This window comes from Patagioenas fasciata, chromosome 15, assembly GCF_037038585.1.
Source record: "Patagioenas fasciata isolate bPatFas1 chromosome 15, bPatFas1.hap1, whole genome shotgun sequence".
NCBI classification, from domain to species: domain Eukaryota; kingdom Metazoa; phylum Chordata; class Aves; order Columbiformes; family Columbidae; genus Patagioenas; species Patagioenas fasciata.
Window position 1 is genome coordinate 7168860 of NC_092534.1, and position 16609 is coordinate 7185468.

Here is a 16609-nt window from a genome sequence, read left to right on the forward strand (position 1 = left end):
TCCCCTGGGGAAGGTCTATGATTCAGTGGTTCAGATGTAGAGCTCCACGATTTCACACCAAGACTTTGGATTTCAGTCTTTACTTACGATAAATAAATATATAGTAAATACAAGTATTTACTGATCTGACTTGCTACACCGAGGTTTTCTTTTGTGCTGTTTACATGAAGTTGAAAGAAAACATTCTTCCCTCTGAAAGAAAGTAGAAAAATCTGCACACCAAGCAGCCCTTCAGCTGGTAGTTCCCTGAATTTTGTTTTCCTAGTCCCTGCCTTTCCTTGCCTTTGGAAGTATGTGGCAGAACTTACGTATTGTTGCTGCCCTAAGGGCTTCTTCCATTTTTTAAGGTTCCTTGTTGGACATCTTACCCCTCTCCGAAACACTTTCTGGAGCCCTGTGGTGCTGGTGGATAGGTGATTCGGTTCCTAGAAAAATGTCTGGCTGGCACTTTTTCATGTGTGGGTTTTTCAGATTCGTCTCAAACGAGCACATTTAGAGCCATATTGATTTCAGTGTGCTTTGAACTTGACCTTTTCTTTTTCTCATTAATGTGGATGTAGCTATTGGAGATAACTACTGAGTTTAAATATTACAGAGGGACTGAAATCCATTAGTTACTCAGAATGCAATTAAACACTTCCTACTTTTAGGTACTTTAGAAATTTCAGAGACTGCGAGGCTGGTCATTCTGGTATAAACGGGTTTTTAGGTATCACAAGTAAATATTATATGTTGTATCTTTATACAATTTATAGACTTATACCTTAAAGTGATGCTTTTTGGCCGTTAACAAGAGAAAAAGGGAGTGTTTGGCTGGGGAGGTTCTGAAGAGGGAACATGAGGGATGATGTCCCTGCAATGTTGATGCTGTACCCAGCCAGTCCCCCTCCTGGGCTGGGCTAATTACTGCACATAGTTGCCCTGAGCACATGGACATTGAAAGTGGCTGGAAATCACATTCCTTGCAGGGCAGGTGGAAGGAAAACACTGTGTCGGTGATTTCATAGAGAAAAGCAGCTTGTTAGGCACAGGCATCAGCTGTGACTAGAAATTTCAGAGGAGACCTTTTATCCCATAAATGGCTTTAAATTAATTGATTAAAAGACATTTATGTCCTACAGAGAAGGAAACCTTCAGCAGCCTCCCTTAGCACCCACACAGAGTTTAAAGGAGGAGAGTTGTTGGGTCGATTTGCAACAGACCCTGTGCTTGGAATTTGCTTTGTACTGGCTCATGTGGAGCTGCTGCAGGGACCTCAACTGCAGGGGACATGCCCATCCTCAGTGTCTGTTCTCGTGGTCCTCGTCACCTCTCGAATGGGTGGCTCCATCCTCACCTGGGTTACACCCTGACTGGTACCTGGAGGGGATACTCACACTGACACAAGCACAGGAACCAGCTCCCAGTTCAGCTGCTGCTGTTCCAGGCCAGAAGACTCCAAACCTGCTGGTTTTGGTGCTTTCTCTGACTGATCTGATGAAGATGCACTTCAATACAGGGAGGCGTCTGCATGTGCGACTTTCCCTTCATATTTCACTTTGGGATTGATTTTTCTCAGAAATATGGTACATCGGTTCCTGCTTGCACATCTGTCTGACATCCACAGATGGTGACTGTGGAAGTCTGATGGGCTTTTCCAAAAAGTGGTGTTGTAAGGCTACTGGGAGTTTAGAGTTACTGCCATGAGTTATTGCATGTGACTAATTTTAGATTCCAACCAACCCAGTTTATGGTATAGAAACACCTTTAGTATCATCTAATCTGAAGTTTATTCTGATGCAACATCCCCCTTGTTTCCTAAGAGCTCCAAAACTTATTCTTGGATAAATCTCCCTGTTTCCCAAGTGGCTTTCAGCAAGTTTCAGATCTGGCCCTAATTAGTGCTGTGTGAACAGCTGTCAATGTGAAGAACTGACAAAACCTAAAATTTGTTACTGGAAAAAACCCTGGTATACTGATGTTTTTCATGTGAACATCCAAAATAAGACAAATCAGTTTTCTTTCATGGATTTGAGTTGCTCCCAGAGGGAGCTGCCAGCAAATAGGTTCGTAGAAAAATGGTGGCTGGAAACCTAACAGCTGATAAGAGCAGCTGTATTCATTGTTTCTAACCGGCAAAACACAAGGCAGGATTAATTTAAGCTACTATACAGGTTACTAAAACTTTTTAAGCGAGGAAGACTACATTAATATATTGCTACCAACACAGTAGGTAGTATTTTAGTATGACATTTTGGCTGGCCCTGTTAAGTTTACTTGGAATAGCATATGAGAAATGTAAGGAATAACACATCATGCCAGGTTGCTCATCAGTAATCACAGAGGCTCTGTGCTTGTTATCTGTTGCTGGTTATTGCTGGTGATGGTGAAATTAACTCTGAAATTGTGAGTGGCAAATCCTCCTTCCTTCATCTAGATGGCACTCACACCCTGAAAAAGCCTTTTTCAAATCAACACGGAGAGTGAAGTTCCAGCAATCGCAGCCAGGATCTGTAGTTGTAATTTTGTCAAACTCTGGTTACATGAATGGGCAGGAAAGGAAGGGGAGGAGAAGGGGTATAAAGAAATTACATAGATGGATTTTTTTTTTTAGGGTTTATGAGCTCTGGGACCTTAGAAAAAAATAATATTTTCTTCCAGGCCAGCTGCCGGTTTCTTAGTGTTCACTTGATAAATATGTGCTGCGTATTTTGGTAGCTGCAGTCTGTCATTTCTTTGGACCCTTTTCCAGTCACTTTGCATCATGGTTTTCAGTTATCTGTATGATCTGTCATTTTGTAAAATCTGTTGTGTGCTGTGATGGTCTCAGCAGGAAGGTAAAGCAACACAGCCCAAAAATGTCACCACGTTGTTCATGTGTCTCCTTAGAGGAATAAACCCCAAAAGACTCCAGTCATCCTCTTGTGTTCAAATGCCTCGGGCAGGCGGTGTGAGCAGTCAGCTCCCCAAGAACCCTCCATGAACATCCTTCTCTTTTATTCCCTTGGAAGTTTTCCCACTGCCATTAACCTGGTTTTCCACACTGTTAAGGGACATTGTCACTCATGGGTCAGAGATGGAACAGGTGGGGAGAGCATTTGAGCACAGCTGGGAAGGGTTTCTAATGCAGGACCCCCAGAGCCCACCTTGCTCAGGTGCCTCTTTGTGCATCCAAACATCACCTGCACCTTCTGCTTTGGGTTCCTCATGTCAGGCTGAGCCCTGGGATTTGCTCTGCCTGTCACCCACCCTTCTTGTTGAGCAGAGTCAATTGCATCACAAGTGCTCTGTATCCAGTGACTGCTTGCCCCCTGCTTTAAAATATTTACTTCATTTACTGATTCTGCAACATGCCTGGTTCAGCCGGATCCGCATGCTATCAGAATTTCTTCCTCTCAGAGGTAATCGCAGACTGTAGCTGAATTATCCCTACCAGCTCTTGGGAAAACTGCACAGCCTGAGCTAGGAAAGCCTCTTAGAATCAGGCAACTTTTCCAGAGCCAATATAACTTCAGAGTCTTGTTTGAATCCTTCATATGTTTTCAAGACAATCCTTGGAATATGGTCACCAGAGCTGCTTGCAGCATTTAGCAATGGTGTTTTGGATGCTGGATGCAGAAATAACCCTGTTTCCCTGCATTGCTTGTTAATCCCCTGTTTACGTGGCTCTGGATTGCTTCTCACCTCTTAGTAACAGCATCACATGAGGAGTCCATGTGCAGCTGGTTCTGTACAAACCTCCCCATTTTTTTTTCTTAATTGTTGATGCCAAAATACTGTTGTCCATGTTGTTAGTGTGACCTATGTACTTGGTTCTTAGATAGGCAATGTGCCACTTGCAGCTATCCAGAGCACTTTGCTCAAATAAACTGAGATTACCCAGATTTCCAGATCTGTTCCCATCATTAATGCTGTTCCTGGCACAGAATACTGCCACACGCTAACTGTGTCAGTCATGGTTTTGTATATTTTCCAGATAAATTAGTAATGTACTGAATAGGGTTGGATCAAGAACAGAAACTATTTGATTCTTTATCTGTTTATCATGTAGTACCTATCAGTCAACTAGTTTTAAAGTAATTTGGGTACTGATGCAACCAAAATACCTGGTTTATTTGGCGCTTTATTTTCTGTGGTTGAGAACGATGACATGCAGGTTAGCTGACCTTTAGTTCCCAGATACCTTATTTATTTATGAGTGTTGGCTTATGCTGAGTTTTATCTACAGTCCTTGGATGGATTTTGCTCTATCTTGTGAATGCCTCTGTGAGTGCTTCTGGATGGGTTTAGCTTTGGCAGTGAGTGAGTTCGTTGGTTTTTGCCTCTCCCAGCTCCTCCCTCCCCAGGGTGTCTGTTCAGCAGTGCAGACAGCACTGTAAGCAGCGGTGCAGGCAGCGGCGCAGGCAGCGGCGCAGGCAGCAGTGCAGACTGACCCCTGCCCGGCAGGGTCGGCTCTGCCACAACAGGCAGTTTTAGGTTCACACTGCGTCCCCACTTGGCCTCTCCCTGGCTCCTTTGATATGGAACAGCTCAGCTGCTCCTTAGGGACTCCAATGGGGACAACTGAGATAGCATCTGAAAGTTCTGCCGCAAACCACCAAATATTGATAATTGCCCTGAGTTACTCTGAAACAGAATCAAATCTTAAGTAAGGTGATTTCACAAGCAGTCTGTTCTGTATTCATTTAAGCGCCTGTGGAGAATTATTGCTTCCACAAATAGGAGGGACTGAAGTGGCCTGATTTTTGTTGCTGTATCAATACTAACGAGCTTTTCTGTGGCTCCCGCAGTGAGAGCACAAATAATATTGGCTTACCCCTCCCCTGGGGTGTCCAGCTCTTGGTTGCAGTGGTGGAACGAGCTTCGGTGAGAGCCAAGCAAGCAGCTCACCAGCTCCTGGGGAGTTGCATTCAAGCAGCCTGTGCCTAAAAATAAAAAACCACCATGGCCGTAGATGCAAAAACATTGTTCACATCCTTGGCTGGCTGTTACCCCCCCGCCAAGCCTGTAGCCGTGCCTGGGCAGAAGCAAAGACACAGGCCAGGTCAGCAGCGCTGGAAGGTACGTACCGCGCACAGGGAGCAAGGAAACCCCGTCTGTTGATGGCACCGTAGCCACTGGGATAAAACACACGTAGAAACATCTCGCCCTTTGGGCACGGTCCAAACACAGGGAGCATTCGGCTTTGTTTCGGCAGCACATGCTGCTGCTATTTCTGTAGCCGGTCGCTTAAAAAGAGAGGGCGTGCTGTCACTCCTCGGGCTTTGCAGGGCAGTGCCCCAGGCTGTGGGGAGGCATTTGGCTCAGTCCATCCCTGCTGGGGTTTTCTTTTCCCGTGTGTAGTCAGGTCTTCTGCCACCCTGTGAGTCTCTAAGGACCTTCCACATGAAGACTGTTCCGTGTTGCCTTCAAATCAGGCAGCACCTGCCTGGGCTGTCTGCTGGCATTTCTTCCTGCCAGGTTCCCCTACATATTCACATCAGTAGAAAAACAAACCACGAAGGATTAAATGAAGAAATGCAGGTGAGAAGGAAAAGGTGTAATTTAAAGAGTCCTGCAGCTGTCGTGGAGCGCTCTGCTGACGTGCTGGTCCCCTGCAATGCACAGCACATGTCGAGACAGCTCCATTTAAAGGGATAACTGCAAATGATCCAAAAAGCTGCCACCTTCTGTGTTCTGATTTCATCCCAGTGTATTGCAGGATTTTGCTCAGGTTTTTCAGTGGTCTCCTGGGTAATGCTTTATTACAGCAGTGGTGTGGAGTTCTAGTTTGTAATAATGAGATCTATATAAATAATACTGATTCTACTGCCTCCTGTAATGCTTCCTGCCTGGGAACACTCTAAAGCCTTTTGCAAACATTAATTTCCTATTCTTTGGAATAGAGAAGAACCTGCAGGTACTGCGGAGAGCATTGCAGCAGCGCGTGTTGTGCTGGCCAGCTGCCTGTAAAAGCCATATGTTTGAATCATGGGCTTCAAACAACTGAGAGTCTTTTTGCACCCACAGTGAGTCATTAAAATAATTGCTTTTTTTATTTTTATTATTTTTTTCCACCTATGTCATTCTGATGTTTTGAAACAGATGCTACATAGTATGAGACTAACTTACCTGATCTGAAGGTATCGTGAGGGGACCTTCAGCCTCAGAGAATAGGCAGGTGAAAGCTGGGGAAAATGGATGGTTATGTATTTCGCAGATTATCACTTGCTGTGCAAAGAGGTGGAGGATGCGGTGTTCCAGCACGGGCACTCCGCTCAGAGCAGAGCCTGCGTGCCGTAATATGACTTTCCGTGCGGTGCTGCCCTCTGCTGGGTGAATCTGGTTGGATACCCAGGCACAGGGTAAGGCCCCTGGGTATTTAGACTCGAATTGGGCATCTGTGCTGCCCTGAAGTCCCTGTGCTTGCTCAGGAGGATAAGCTGAGTCCCTGCGACTCCGTCCTGCTCCCCCAGGGAGCTGGGGTGTGCTGGTATTTGGGGTGCTGGGGGGAAGAGTGATGCTGTCCTGGGTGGGGAGCGAAGCTGGCAGCAGAGCCCAAACGGCACACGTGGCACTGACAAAGAAAAGCGGCAACAGCAATGAACGGGGTAAAGGTTTAATGGATTTCCTAGAACTGTGCTTTGTAAGGGTCTTGTTGTCTGTCAGGGTTCACACTGTATTGACATGGGTTTTCAAAGAAATGAGCACTGGGTTGTGCAGCAATGTCTGTCACTTTGCTGGGCTGATCTGCCATGTTCCCTCCTTTCAGAGTAACGCAGGGGTTCAGAGCCCACTGCCCTCCCCCAGCCACCACCTCCATGGGTGAATCTTTGCTCTGCCAGGGATCTCCCCCCTTGCACTGGTGGCATCAAATTCACGGTGACATCTGCCATCTGTGTCAGGTGCTGCTTGCCCCTGAGGGCTTGTGTGAGGCTGGAGCTAAATCCCAAAAGAAAGCTCTGCTCTTGTTTAGGCAAATGAATTAAGGGGCCTGGCAGAGCCCAGAGAGTAGACATGCCAGTGCAGAGATTAGTCCCCAAGGTTGGGAACATGAGCAGGAGTGATGCAGATACTGCTGGTGCACGTCCACATCACATCGCATCACCCACCCAGGCTGGTGTGAGATGGTACAACCAGCCCTGCAGCTGCTGATCGGCCACGCTGGAGCTGCACTGTGTGTGACACTGCACTGTGCTGCCACCCTTCCATGTCACACGTGGCCATGGCTGTGTCTACTCCTCTACCAGGCTCCCTACCCAGCGCGTGGGATTAGCAGCAACACGGTTCATGCAGGTTCCTTGGTGGCCACTGAGGTGCCTTACTCTGTTTATTCATTACCTTTTATCACTTGGCTCCTAAATCTGCATTCAGAGAAGAGCAGTGCTGCTTTCCCATCAGTGCAGAAGGGATGCAGAAGGAGGAAGGTCCGCTCTGTTTTTCTCCAGCCTTCAATTCTAGTCTAGCTTAAATCTCTGCCTTTACTCAGCAGACTGAAATGCATTGCAGCCATCCTGGAGCAGAAGTGTTGAGACCAAACACTATAGCCAAACAGTGGGCAGCACCAGGCTTGCTCGATGGGTGCAGCTCGAGGTGCTCGCCCTGCCACAGGGTTTGTGGGTGCTGCAGAGACAGGGGCTTGGCTGCAGAGCTCACTGTGCCCAGCGGCACCAGATTCAAAGCCACTCGGCACCCCATGCTGCAGCTATTTGGAAATGGAGTCCATTTAACCCTACATCTACATATATACGTGTACACATACATGATGAGAATCATTCCTCTGTGAAATTGAAGTAAACAATTTCTTTCCTCCTACAAAAAATTAATGTCCTAGCAGATGCCATGAAATATGCATCTTCTTTATCATCCAGTTAATCAGTTCCACAAAATCAGCGAGCAGTGAAATCTTCTGACCTATTGATTGATGTCTAATGTCGTATTAGTAGATAGTGAATTACGAAAGCTGCTGTGTGCTTTGGTGCTGCTGCTGAATTTGAGCTCCAGGGAGCTGTTTCACAGTTGGTGTCTCAGCCTGTGCTTTGGGCATAAAAGGAGGATGTAAAGGTCTAGGGGCGAAAGACTTTTTCCATGGAGTTAAAACTCAAATAGAGAAGAAAATGTGTCTGCTGTTGTCGTTCCCCTCACACCGTCCGTTTTAGATAAAAGCAACATACTGTGGTGTGACAGACTGCTAGAATCGACAGCTGAACTTTTAAATAATACAGAAATGACAAAGAGGCTCAGTTATTGACTCTCGTGGAGCTGTTGGTGGTGATAACGGATGTTGGGATGAGGCTTTGGACTCGCCTCACCTGAGGTTTGGCATTTGTTCCAAGAGCTGGGACGCCAGTGCGCTGGGCTCACTCTGCAGGACGCAGAGTGTGAGTGGCACATCTGGGTCATTCTTCGGTCCCCCTCAGATGCTTCCGCCTTTGTGGCTTGAACGATGTAGTTGTGGGCCATGGGCATTTAACACTTCAAATTAACGTTTGATATTTAGGTGGGATATATATGTGCTTAGGTATGCAACCTATTTTTCATCACCACCCCCTGCCGCCTGTGATCTGCTGACATGAAAGGCTTAGTTATAAACTGCTTGTTCGGCTACAAATAATGTGTTGGATCTACCTAAAATTATATTGTTTTAATTCAGTGGTTAGCAATAGCTGAGACTTCTCTAGCTGCTTTTTGCCAAGACAGTGTGGAGAAGGAATAAAAACAGAAATGGAAACAGATAGACTAAAATATCCCTGTAGTATTTTTTCTATTAAAAATCTACCAAGAGTTGCAGTGGTATGTTGAGACAAATGGCCGAGCTCTCGATGTTTTCTAAGGGAAACAGCACAGAAAACTCTATTAATCCCTTTGTATTGCATTGACCTTTTCTTCACTCCCATCTTTTTCCTCGTTTCTGTGATGCATGTGCTGCACAGTGTCAAACACGGCTGCAGGGAAGGGTGAGCAGCGCATGTCCCGGCTCTTGATTTCAGTTCAGATGTTGGAGGCACACAAGTAACACATGGAGAGAAACCATCAGGGCAGATGGAAATCTTGTCTCTGTGCTGGGCTCCTCCACGACACCGAAGCATTGACTTTGTCCTCCTCTTGGTTTGCTCCTTTGAGGAGCCAACACACCCTTAACCTCCATCTTCTGGCTCCTCAGCCTTCCATTGCAAGCAGCTCTCTGCTCGTGCCTCAGTTTACCTGCTGCTAGCTCTGTGCGGCACACCAGGGAGCTCAAAGCTGGTCAAAGCTGGTGGAGGAGGAAGACAAACAGCTCTTAGACCTGATTTTTCTCACCCTCTTTGTTATGGAGCAGATTTGGGGCAGGGAAGCGCTGCCTTTCTGTGCTGCTCACATGCCACTACTAGGGTGGGAGGAGAGCACTCCTCTTTGGCTCATGGCTGTGCTTTGGCTGTCGATCTGGAGAGATGTCCCTTGGGGTAAGGTAGGGGTGGCTCATGCACCAGGCGCATCCCATCCCCAATTCCTCCTCTCCTTCCTTGCCTGGGCACTGAGCTATTTCATCTCTCTCCACCAGGAGGACCGGGACCAACAAATCCTACAGACAGCAGTTAAACCTAAGTCTCTCAGTGAGAAATAATGCCTGGGGAGGATTTACTTAAGCTCCACTAGATACAATTTTAAATGCTGGTGAGGTGTGTGTCTCTTGCGTCCATCCGTGAACTGGTGGTAGAGGAAGAAAGAAAAGCTTGGTAACTTCTGAAACCCTCTGCAGCCCTGGGATCCCACAGCTCCCAGGGGGTATGTGAGGCTGTGTGACATTGCCAGAGATGGAATATAGGGAACAAAACATGTATTCCCCTTTTTAAATAGGAAAGAGTAACAACTTCTCACTTTCATATGGTAAGTAGTAAATGGAGAAGGTAAGGTCCTTAAGCACAACATTTGGCATGTGTTGGGTAAATGGCAAGAACTAGAAACTCTTGCTAATTCTGGTCTGGTAAGGAAAAAAACCTCAAAGGAGTTAGGAAAATATGTCAATCCATGTCAATGTGTGGCTGATCTGCTGTATTGCCACTGGGGCTGTGGCACAGTGCTTTGTGCTAACACAAACTGAGCTTCCCAGTAGCGACGGCACTACCAAATACCCCTCAAAGTAAAGTGGAAATGAAAGGTAAGCCAAGAAGTGTTCATTTCTTTGACCAACATGTGTTTTTGTTAGGGCTGGTTTTGACTGAGGGTCTTAATTCCCTACATTGCTCTGCTGGAGGGTCCTCATGCACAGGAGTCATACCAGCAGGTCCCGGCTGTGTCCTGGGATTGACTCAGGACACAGCTGGGACCCGTGCTGGGACCTGTGCTGGGATCATGCCGGGGCATCTGGGCATGACACCAGGCTCATACCAGTGGGTTCCCATGGGTGTCCCGGGGTTGACCCCAGCAACACTCCAGGGGGGTCTTTGCTTGACCTGGGGGTGTCCCGGGATTGACCCGGCATCACGCCGTTCCAACAGCCACTGCGGTTACCCCCCGCCTGCACCCGGCAGCCCACCGACTCAACCCCCCGGGGGACTGGGCCAGCCCCGTGCTCCCCGACCCGGCCAGCGGCCCCGTGGCCCCAGCCGGCGCGGGCTGTGGCGGACCGGCTACCAGCGGGCCAGTCTGTGGTGCCCATGGGCAGGGCGACGGCCAGTCAGGGGTGCCGGAGCCGGGGCTCGGGGGCACCGCGTACCGGAGTGCCCGTCGGGGCTCCCGGGTAAGTCGGCGGCAGTCGCGGGGGGAGGCGGGGCGGGGCGGGGCGCGGTCGAGGGCGGGGCCGGGCAGAGCGGCGCGGCTCGGGGCGCGCACCCGCCATGACCATCGGCGGCCCCCGCGGCCGGCATCCCCCGCGCCTCCAGATGCCCTGTCTGCGCAAGGTGAGCCAGCACCGGCCCGGCCCCGCGGGAACGGGCACCGCGCCGGACACCGCAGGCGACACAGGCGGTGGCACCGCGGGGACCGGGCACTGGCACCGTGGGGACGGGGTACTGAGGGGACCGTGTGCTGGGACCGCGGAGACCGGGCACTGGCACCGTGGGGACAAGGTGCCGCAGGGACCAGGCGCTGGGACCGTGGGGACCGGGCGCCGGCACTGCACGGGGCACTGTGGGCATCGGGGACCGGGCAGCGGGTGTCAGGATCGCCAGGGGGTACTAGCTCCACCTGTGTACCGTGGGATAGTGGGCATCACCCCATCCTCACCACCACCACCAGGCACCGCCCCACGCGGGGACATCCACGGGCAGCACCCCGGAGCTGCGTGCTCAGCCCCTGCCGCTGGCCCAGGGCCCTGCCACAGCCCCGGCAGAGCTCACTCCCCAAGACCGGGGCTCCCCAGCCTGGGGATACCTGACTGCAGAGTGCCAGGCTGTCACCGGGCAAGGCACGGGGTGATCTGGGTCAGGGTGGGGGGACCAAGATGTGCCAGGGCCAGTGCCCCGGCCGAGGGGCTGAGCACGGGGGGCACTTGCCTGGCAGATGGAGCGGATGATTGTCAGCATGCAGGACCCCGACATGGGCATCAAGATGAGAAACCAGCGCCTGCTCATCACAGTCATCCCCCACGCCATGACAGGTGGGTCCCCGTGGCAGGGCACCCCACGAGGCATGCAGGGTAGGGGAGGTGTGCAGGTGCTCCCTGGGTGGCCCCAGTGCTGCACCCAGCCCCATGGCACCCCATGCTGCTCGCCTCCCCGCACCCACAGGCACTCAGCGCTGCAGCTGGGATCAATTATGCATTGGCTGAGCGAGGCGGGCGCTTGCTGGGCCGAGTGGCTCAGCACGTCCCTGGCAGGGTCCCCATCACCCTGCGTGACCCCCAAAGTACCCACTGTGCTGTGGTCCCTCAGCCTGAGAACCTCCCTGTGCCCTGTCTGGGGGAACCCGTTGCTCCCCACTAATGCTGCCTTGGTCCCCAGGGAATGACATCGTGGAGTGGCTCATCCAGAAGTATGGCATCTCCGAGGAGGGTGAGTGCCCTGGCACAGGCAGCCGACACCACAGGGGACACCGGGGCTGCCAAGCCCCCATACAGCCCCCACTCTTGCCCACCCAGAGTCACTGCACCTCGGCAACCTCATCGTGAAGCACGGCTACATCTACCCCCTCAGAGACCCTCGCAACCTGGTGCTGAGAGCAGACGAGTCACCCTACCGTTTCCAGGTACAGCTCTGCTGATAACACAGGCACTGCCGCAGTCTTGGGGCCACCCCTGGCTTGGCACCATGGCACCCCACAGTGCTGCACCTCAACTTCTCCTTCCCCCCATCCAGACCCCCTATTTCTGGACCAGCACCAAGTGGCCGGCCACAGAGCTGGACTATGGTAGGTGCCACCGTGCCGCTGGCACTGTCACAGGCTGCAGTCCCTTCCTGGCCTCCCTGAGGTGCCACCGCTCCTCTTGCAGCCATTTACCTGGCCAAGAAGAACATTCGCAAGCAGGGTGACCTGATCGAGCACGAGAAGGTGAGCAGTGCCTTCCTCACACCTGTGATGAATTGGGGGGGGTCTCAGCCCACCCGGTAGTGGGAGTTCACCTTTGTGTGAGGTGGCACCGGCTTTGCCTGTGTGGGAGTGGTGATCAGACCTGGAGCCAGGCAAGGGGATGGGTGTCATGCTGTGCTCATGGGGTAACACCACTGCTGCTGCTCCCCAGGACAACTACAACCTCCTGCACAAGCGAATCAACCACACGTGGGACTTTGTGGTGATGCAGGCACGGGAGCAGCTCCGGTGAGTGTGGGCATGGCCCGGCATTGCTGCACCCCAGGGAACCACTGGGATGGTGCTGGCGTGGGCGGACAGGGTGCCAGTGCCTCCCCGCTGCCTTTGCATGGGCAGGGCGGCCAAGCAGCGGCGGAAGGGCGACCGCATCGTCATTGACTGCCAGGAGCAGGCATACTGGCTCGTCAACCGGCCCCCGGTGAGGATGGGTTTGGTGGGGCAAGGCATGCTGGGCTGACGGGTGCAGCACCAGCCTGGGGAGCAGGGCTGGGGGTGCAGGGGTCCTGCCAGCCCCCAGCATGATGCTCTTGTTGCAGCCGGGAGCCCCCAATGTGCTGGAGCAGGGCCCCGAGCGCAGGAACTGCCAAACCACCCGTGTCCAGCTGGTGAGTGCGGAGGGCCAGGCACCCCCGGGGCTGCTGGTGGGCACAAGGCACAGCCTCCTGCCTGTGCCAGGGTGCCAAACTGCCCCAGGGGGTGCCTGGCTGTCTCCCCCCAGGCTGTGGCCACATTTGCTGGGGGGAGGAGGAGCAGCTCCAGCTCTGCTAACACCCTTGTGGTCCAAGCTCATCCTCCCACCCCGGCTGAGCTGTGAGGTCCATGAGTTTCCCCACCCCTCCATACCAGCACGTGAAATCCCTGCAGGGTGCATGTGCTGCTGGGACTCCTGGCACCCTGGGGTGCCCACAGCCACTGCTGTGCCCTTCCCTATGTCCTAACCCCACTAGCACAGCCCCAACCCTCCCAGTCCATCCTCACTAACTCCCTGCTTTCTCTTCTCTGCACCGTGTGCTGTGTCCTCTGCCCACGTAAGTGTCACTGACCCAGAGCCAGTGCCAGGCTGGAGGGGAGGGAGGGATGCCGGGGTTCACCCAACAGGCTGTGCTGGCTGAGCCAGGAGGGGTGTGGGGATGAGGCTGAAGGCCATAGGGATGGACTATGGAGTGCTGGCACGGGGAGGGGGACTGGATGCCAGGGTCCTTGTCCAGGGTGACGATGGCAGGGCATGGTGGCCTGGCCCTGTCGTGCTCTCACCTGGCCCCTCTTGCAGACCAAGAACATGGATTACTACAAGCGGGAGGTGAGTGGGGTGAGGGGCAGGGTGGGCACAGGCTGCCGGGCACCCCTGATGTCTCCCTCACGGCCGGCCCCAGATCGAGTACTGCAGGAAAGCCATGGCCAGGACCAGGGTGAAGTCCTCCATCTGCCTCGAGGGGTGAGTGGCCAGCGGCTGCCCTGGCCACGGGCAGGGTCCCTGTCAGGGTGATGGGGGCACCAGCATCACCGCACCTGCGCTGCCATCACCCTTGGCAGGCAGCAGAGCCGAGGCTCTGTGGCCACCACAGTGCCCAAGCATGTCCCCACTGTGTCCCTGCAGTGGCTGAGGCTGGTGGCAGCCGCGGGATGGTGGCCCTGCCTGCCTCCAGCCGCTGATCCTGGCAGGTACATCAAGTTCAACGAGCAGTATGTGCCCCATGACCCCATCATGTCCGGCTGCCTTCCCAGTAACCCCTGGATCACGGACGACACCATGTACTGGGCAATGAACGCCCCCACGTAAGTGTCTACACGGGGACTGCCAGGCCCTGGCCCCCCAGTACCCCAACCTGCAGGATGGTGTGTAGGCTCGTGCAGGCAGCGCTGGGGTGCCCAGCGACAGCCCCAACACCAGTGTCACCTGCAGGGTGCCGACCCCCACAAAGCTGCGTGTGGAGCGCTGGGGCTTCAACTTCAGCGAACTCATCACCGACCCCCTGGGCCGGGCGCAGCTCCTCGAATTCCTCAAGAAGGAGTTCAGTGGTGAGCAGCCCCAGCTCTGCGCCCCCTGACCCATTGCTACCACCCAGCACCCCCAGACCCACCAACCTGTCCCAGTACTACCTGATCCACTGCCCCATCCTGGCACCAAACCCACATATCACCCTGTCCTGGCATCCCCCAACCCACCACGACATCCCAGCACCCCTGACTAACCTGTCCCAGCACCCCTGGACCCACTGCCCCACCTCACACCCGCTGGCTCCATCCCGGGATGGGAGGGTTGCTGGGCCATGTGCCCAGCCATGATGGCTTTTAGGCCTTGCCCATGGGGGTTGCCCAGCGCTGTGTGCCCCTCCCCAGCTGAGAACCTGAGCTTCTGGGAGGCTTGTGAGGAGCTGCGCTACGGGGAACAGTCCCGCATCCCCGAGATCGTGGACTCCATCTACCAGTGAGTGCCAGCAGGGTGAGGATTTGGGGGTGGCCAGGCTTTGGGGTCACCAGGTCATCACGGTGTGACATCCCACCATGGGGCCGGGTGCTCCCCGCTGGCTGTGACTCCCCAGGCAGTTCCTGGCTCCCGGGGCCACACGCTGGGTGAACATCGACAGCAAGACCATGGAGCGGACGCTGGAGGGCATCAAGACGCCCCACCGCTACGTGATGGATGACGCCCAGATGCACATCTACATGCTGATGAAGAAGGTGGGTGAGGGCAGGGCTAGGCAGGGCTGGGCAAGGGCTGGGCAGGAGCCTGACACCTCTGCTCGCCCAGGACTCCTACCCACGGTTCCTCAAGTCAGAGCTCTACAGGAACCTCCTGGCCGAGGCCGTCATCCCTCCAGAGACCAAGAAGCGGTGAGTGCAGGGGCCAGACCCCCAGGACGCTGGACTGGTCCCTGCTGGCACTGACCCCTCTCCGCCCGCAGGGTCTTCCCCTTCATGCGCAAGCAACGGCACTCCAGCCCCAGCCCGGCCCTGCTCCTGCCCGCGGGCGACACCGAGGAGAAGAGCAGGGGCCCCACAGCTGCTCCCGTCCCCGAGGAGGAGAGCTGAGGGCCCCGCACCGACATGGGAGCTCCCTGGCACAGCACCCCAACTTGGCTGCAGCCCCCCCCCCACAGCACACCCTGGTCCGCTGCAGGACCCCGCCGGCAGTAGCACTGAAGGAGAGAAGCCATACACCCCCCCCGGAGCCCCCTGGGCCAGGCTGGCCCTGCTGCAGACCCTGCTCACGTCCCTGCACCCTCCTCAGGGAGCCAGCACCCAGCCAGCCTGGTGCACGGTCACCTCCTCCTCCTGCCTCCCCAGGCACAAGCCATGGGGACAATAAAGCCCCCATGGGGAAACACTGTGGCTCCCGTGGTTTTCGGGGAGGGTCACCACGGACAGGGGTGGAGGGCGCACATGGTGGTGGCCACCCCTCCCAGCTGGACTTGTGTCTCCTGGGCTGACAGCCAGCCCTGCCCTTGCCTGCAGCACCCAGGCAGGGGGACCAGCTCCTCCAGGCACGTGTGCCCATGACACGGCCACCACACACAGTTCTGCTTGTTCCAAGGGGCAAAACTAGACCCCATTGGCATACCCAGCTGCAGCACCCACATAGAGCCTCCAGGGAGGACAAAAAGGCTGTTTGAGTGGGGCCAGAGGTGACACAGGGCAGCGAAGCTGGACTGGCAAGGGAATGCAGGGAGCAGGGCTGGCGCTGAGCCCCCTCCGTGCCCAGAGCCTGTTAATCTGAGCAGAGGCTGAGGATCTGGCAGCAGGATTATTCTGTTCCCCAGAGCTGAGCCCCAGCTGCAGGGGATTAACACTGGTGCTTATATAAAGGAGAGGTGGCTGCTGCCTGCCAGCATGCCCACCCCCCGTGCACCCAGGGACCCATGCAGCACAGCAGGTTGGGGATGTCCCCAGCCCATGAAGGACCAAGTGGTGCCATACTGCACCCTGGCCAACAAACATCAGGGACACGTGGGATGGTCAGAACCACAGCATCCATCCCTGTCGCAAAACTGGGGACCCTCAACACAGAGTGTGGGGGATTTCTCAGCTCGGTGCTGGGTCAGACAGGGCGGCCTTGGGGCAGGGGACGCTGCAGGAGCCTCGGTCACAGGATGGAGCTTTGGACCTCGGTGCTGGCAGCCACCAGGCAGTGACAGATGGTCCC

At 54.1% G+C, this 16609-nt stretch overlaps 1 protein-coding gene across 7 annotated transcripts; it reads left to right on the forward strand.

The window, feature by feature from the left end:
* Window positions 1–10355: 10355 nt before the first annotated feature.
* RGS11 (regulator of G protein signaling 11) lies at window positions 10356–15791 on the forward strand. 7 transcript variants are annotated; one of them, XM_065850638.2, is made up of 17 exons: window positions 10738–10838; window positions 11440–11536; window positions 11880–11930; window positions 12017–12123; window positions 12234–12285; window positions 12368–12426; window positions 12617–12693; window positions 12802–12883; window positions 13002–13070; window positions 13736–13765; window positions 13839–13900; window positions 14128–14241; window positions 14369–14484; window positions 14806–14893; window positions 15009–15147; window positions 15218–15300; window positions 15372–15791. In XM_065850638.2, the coding sequence occupies exons 1-17, from the start codon at window positions 10776–10778 to the stop codon at window positions 15496–15498; spliced, it is 1416 nt and encodes a 471-aa protein (XP_065706710.2). In that variant the 5' UTR covers window positions 10738–10775; the 3' UTR covers window positions 15499–15791. The 7 variants fall into 7 exon arrangements, 6 of the variants coding, with proteins under 6 accessions (XP_071671265.1, XP_065706710.2, XP_065706712.2 ...); XM_065850640.2 differs by having other exon boundaries at window positions 13742–13765; XM_071815164.1 differs by lacking the exon at window positions 10738–10838 and adding an exon at window positions 10356–10678 and having other exon boundaries at window positions 13736–13900; window positions 14063–14241.
* Window positions 15792–16609: the final 818 nt, after the last annotated feature.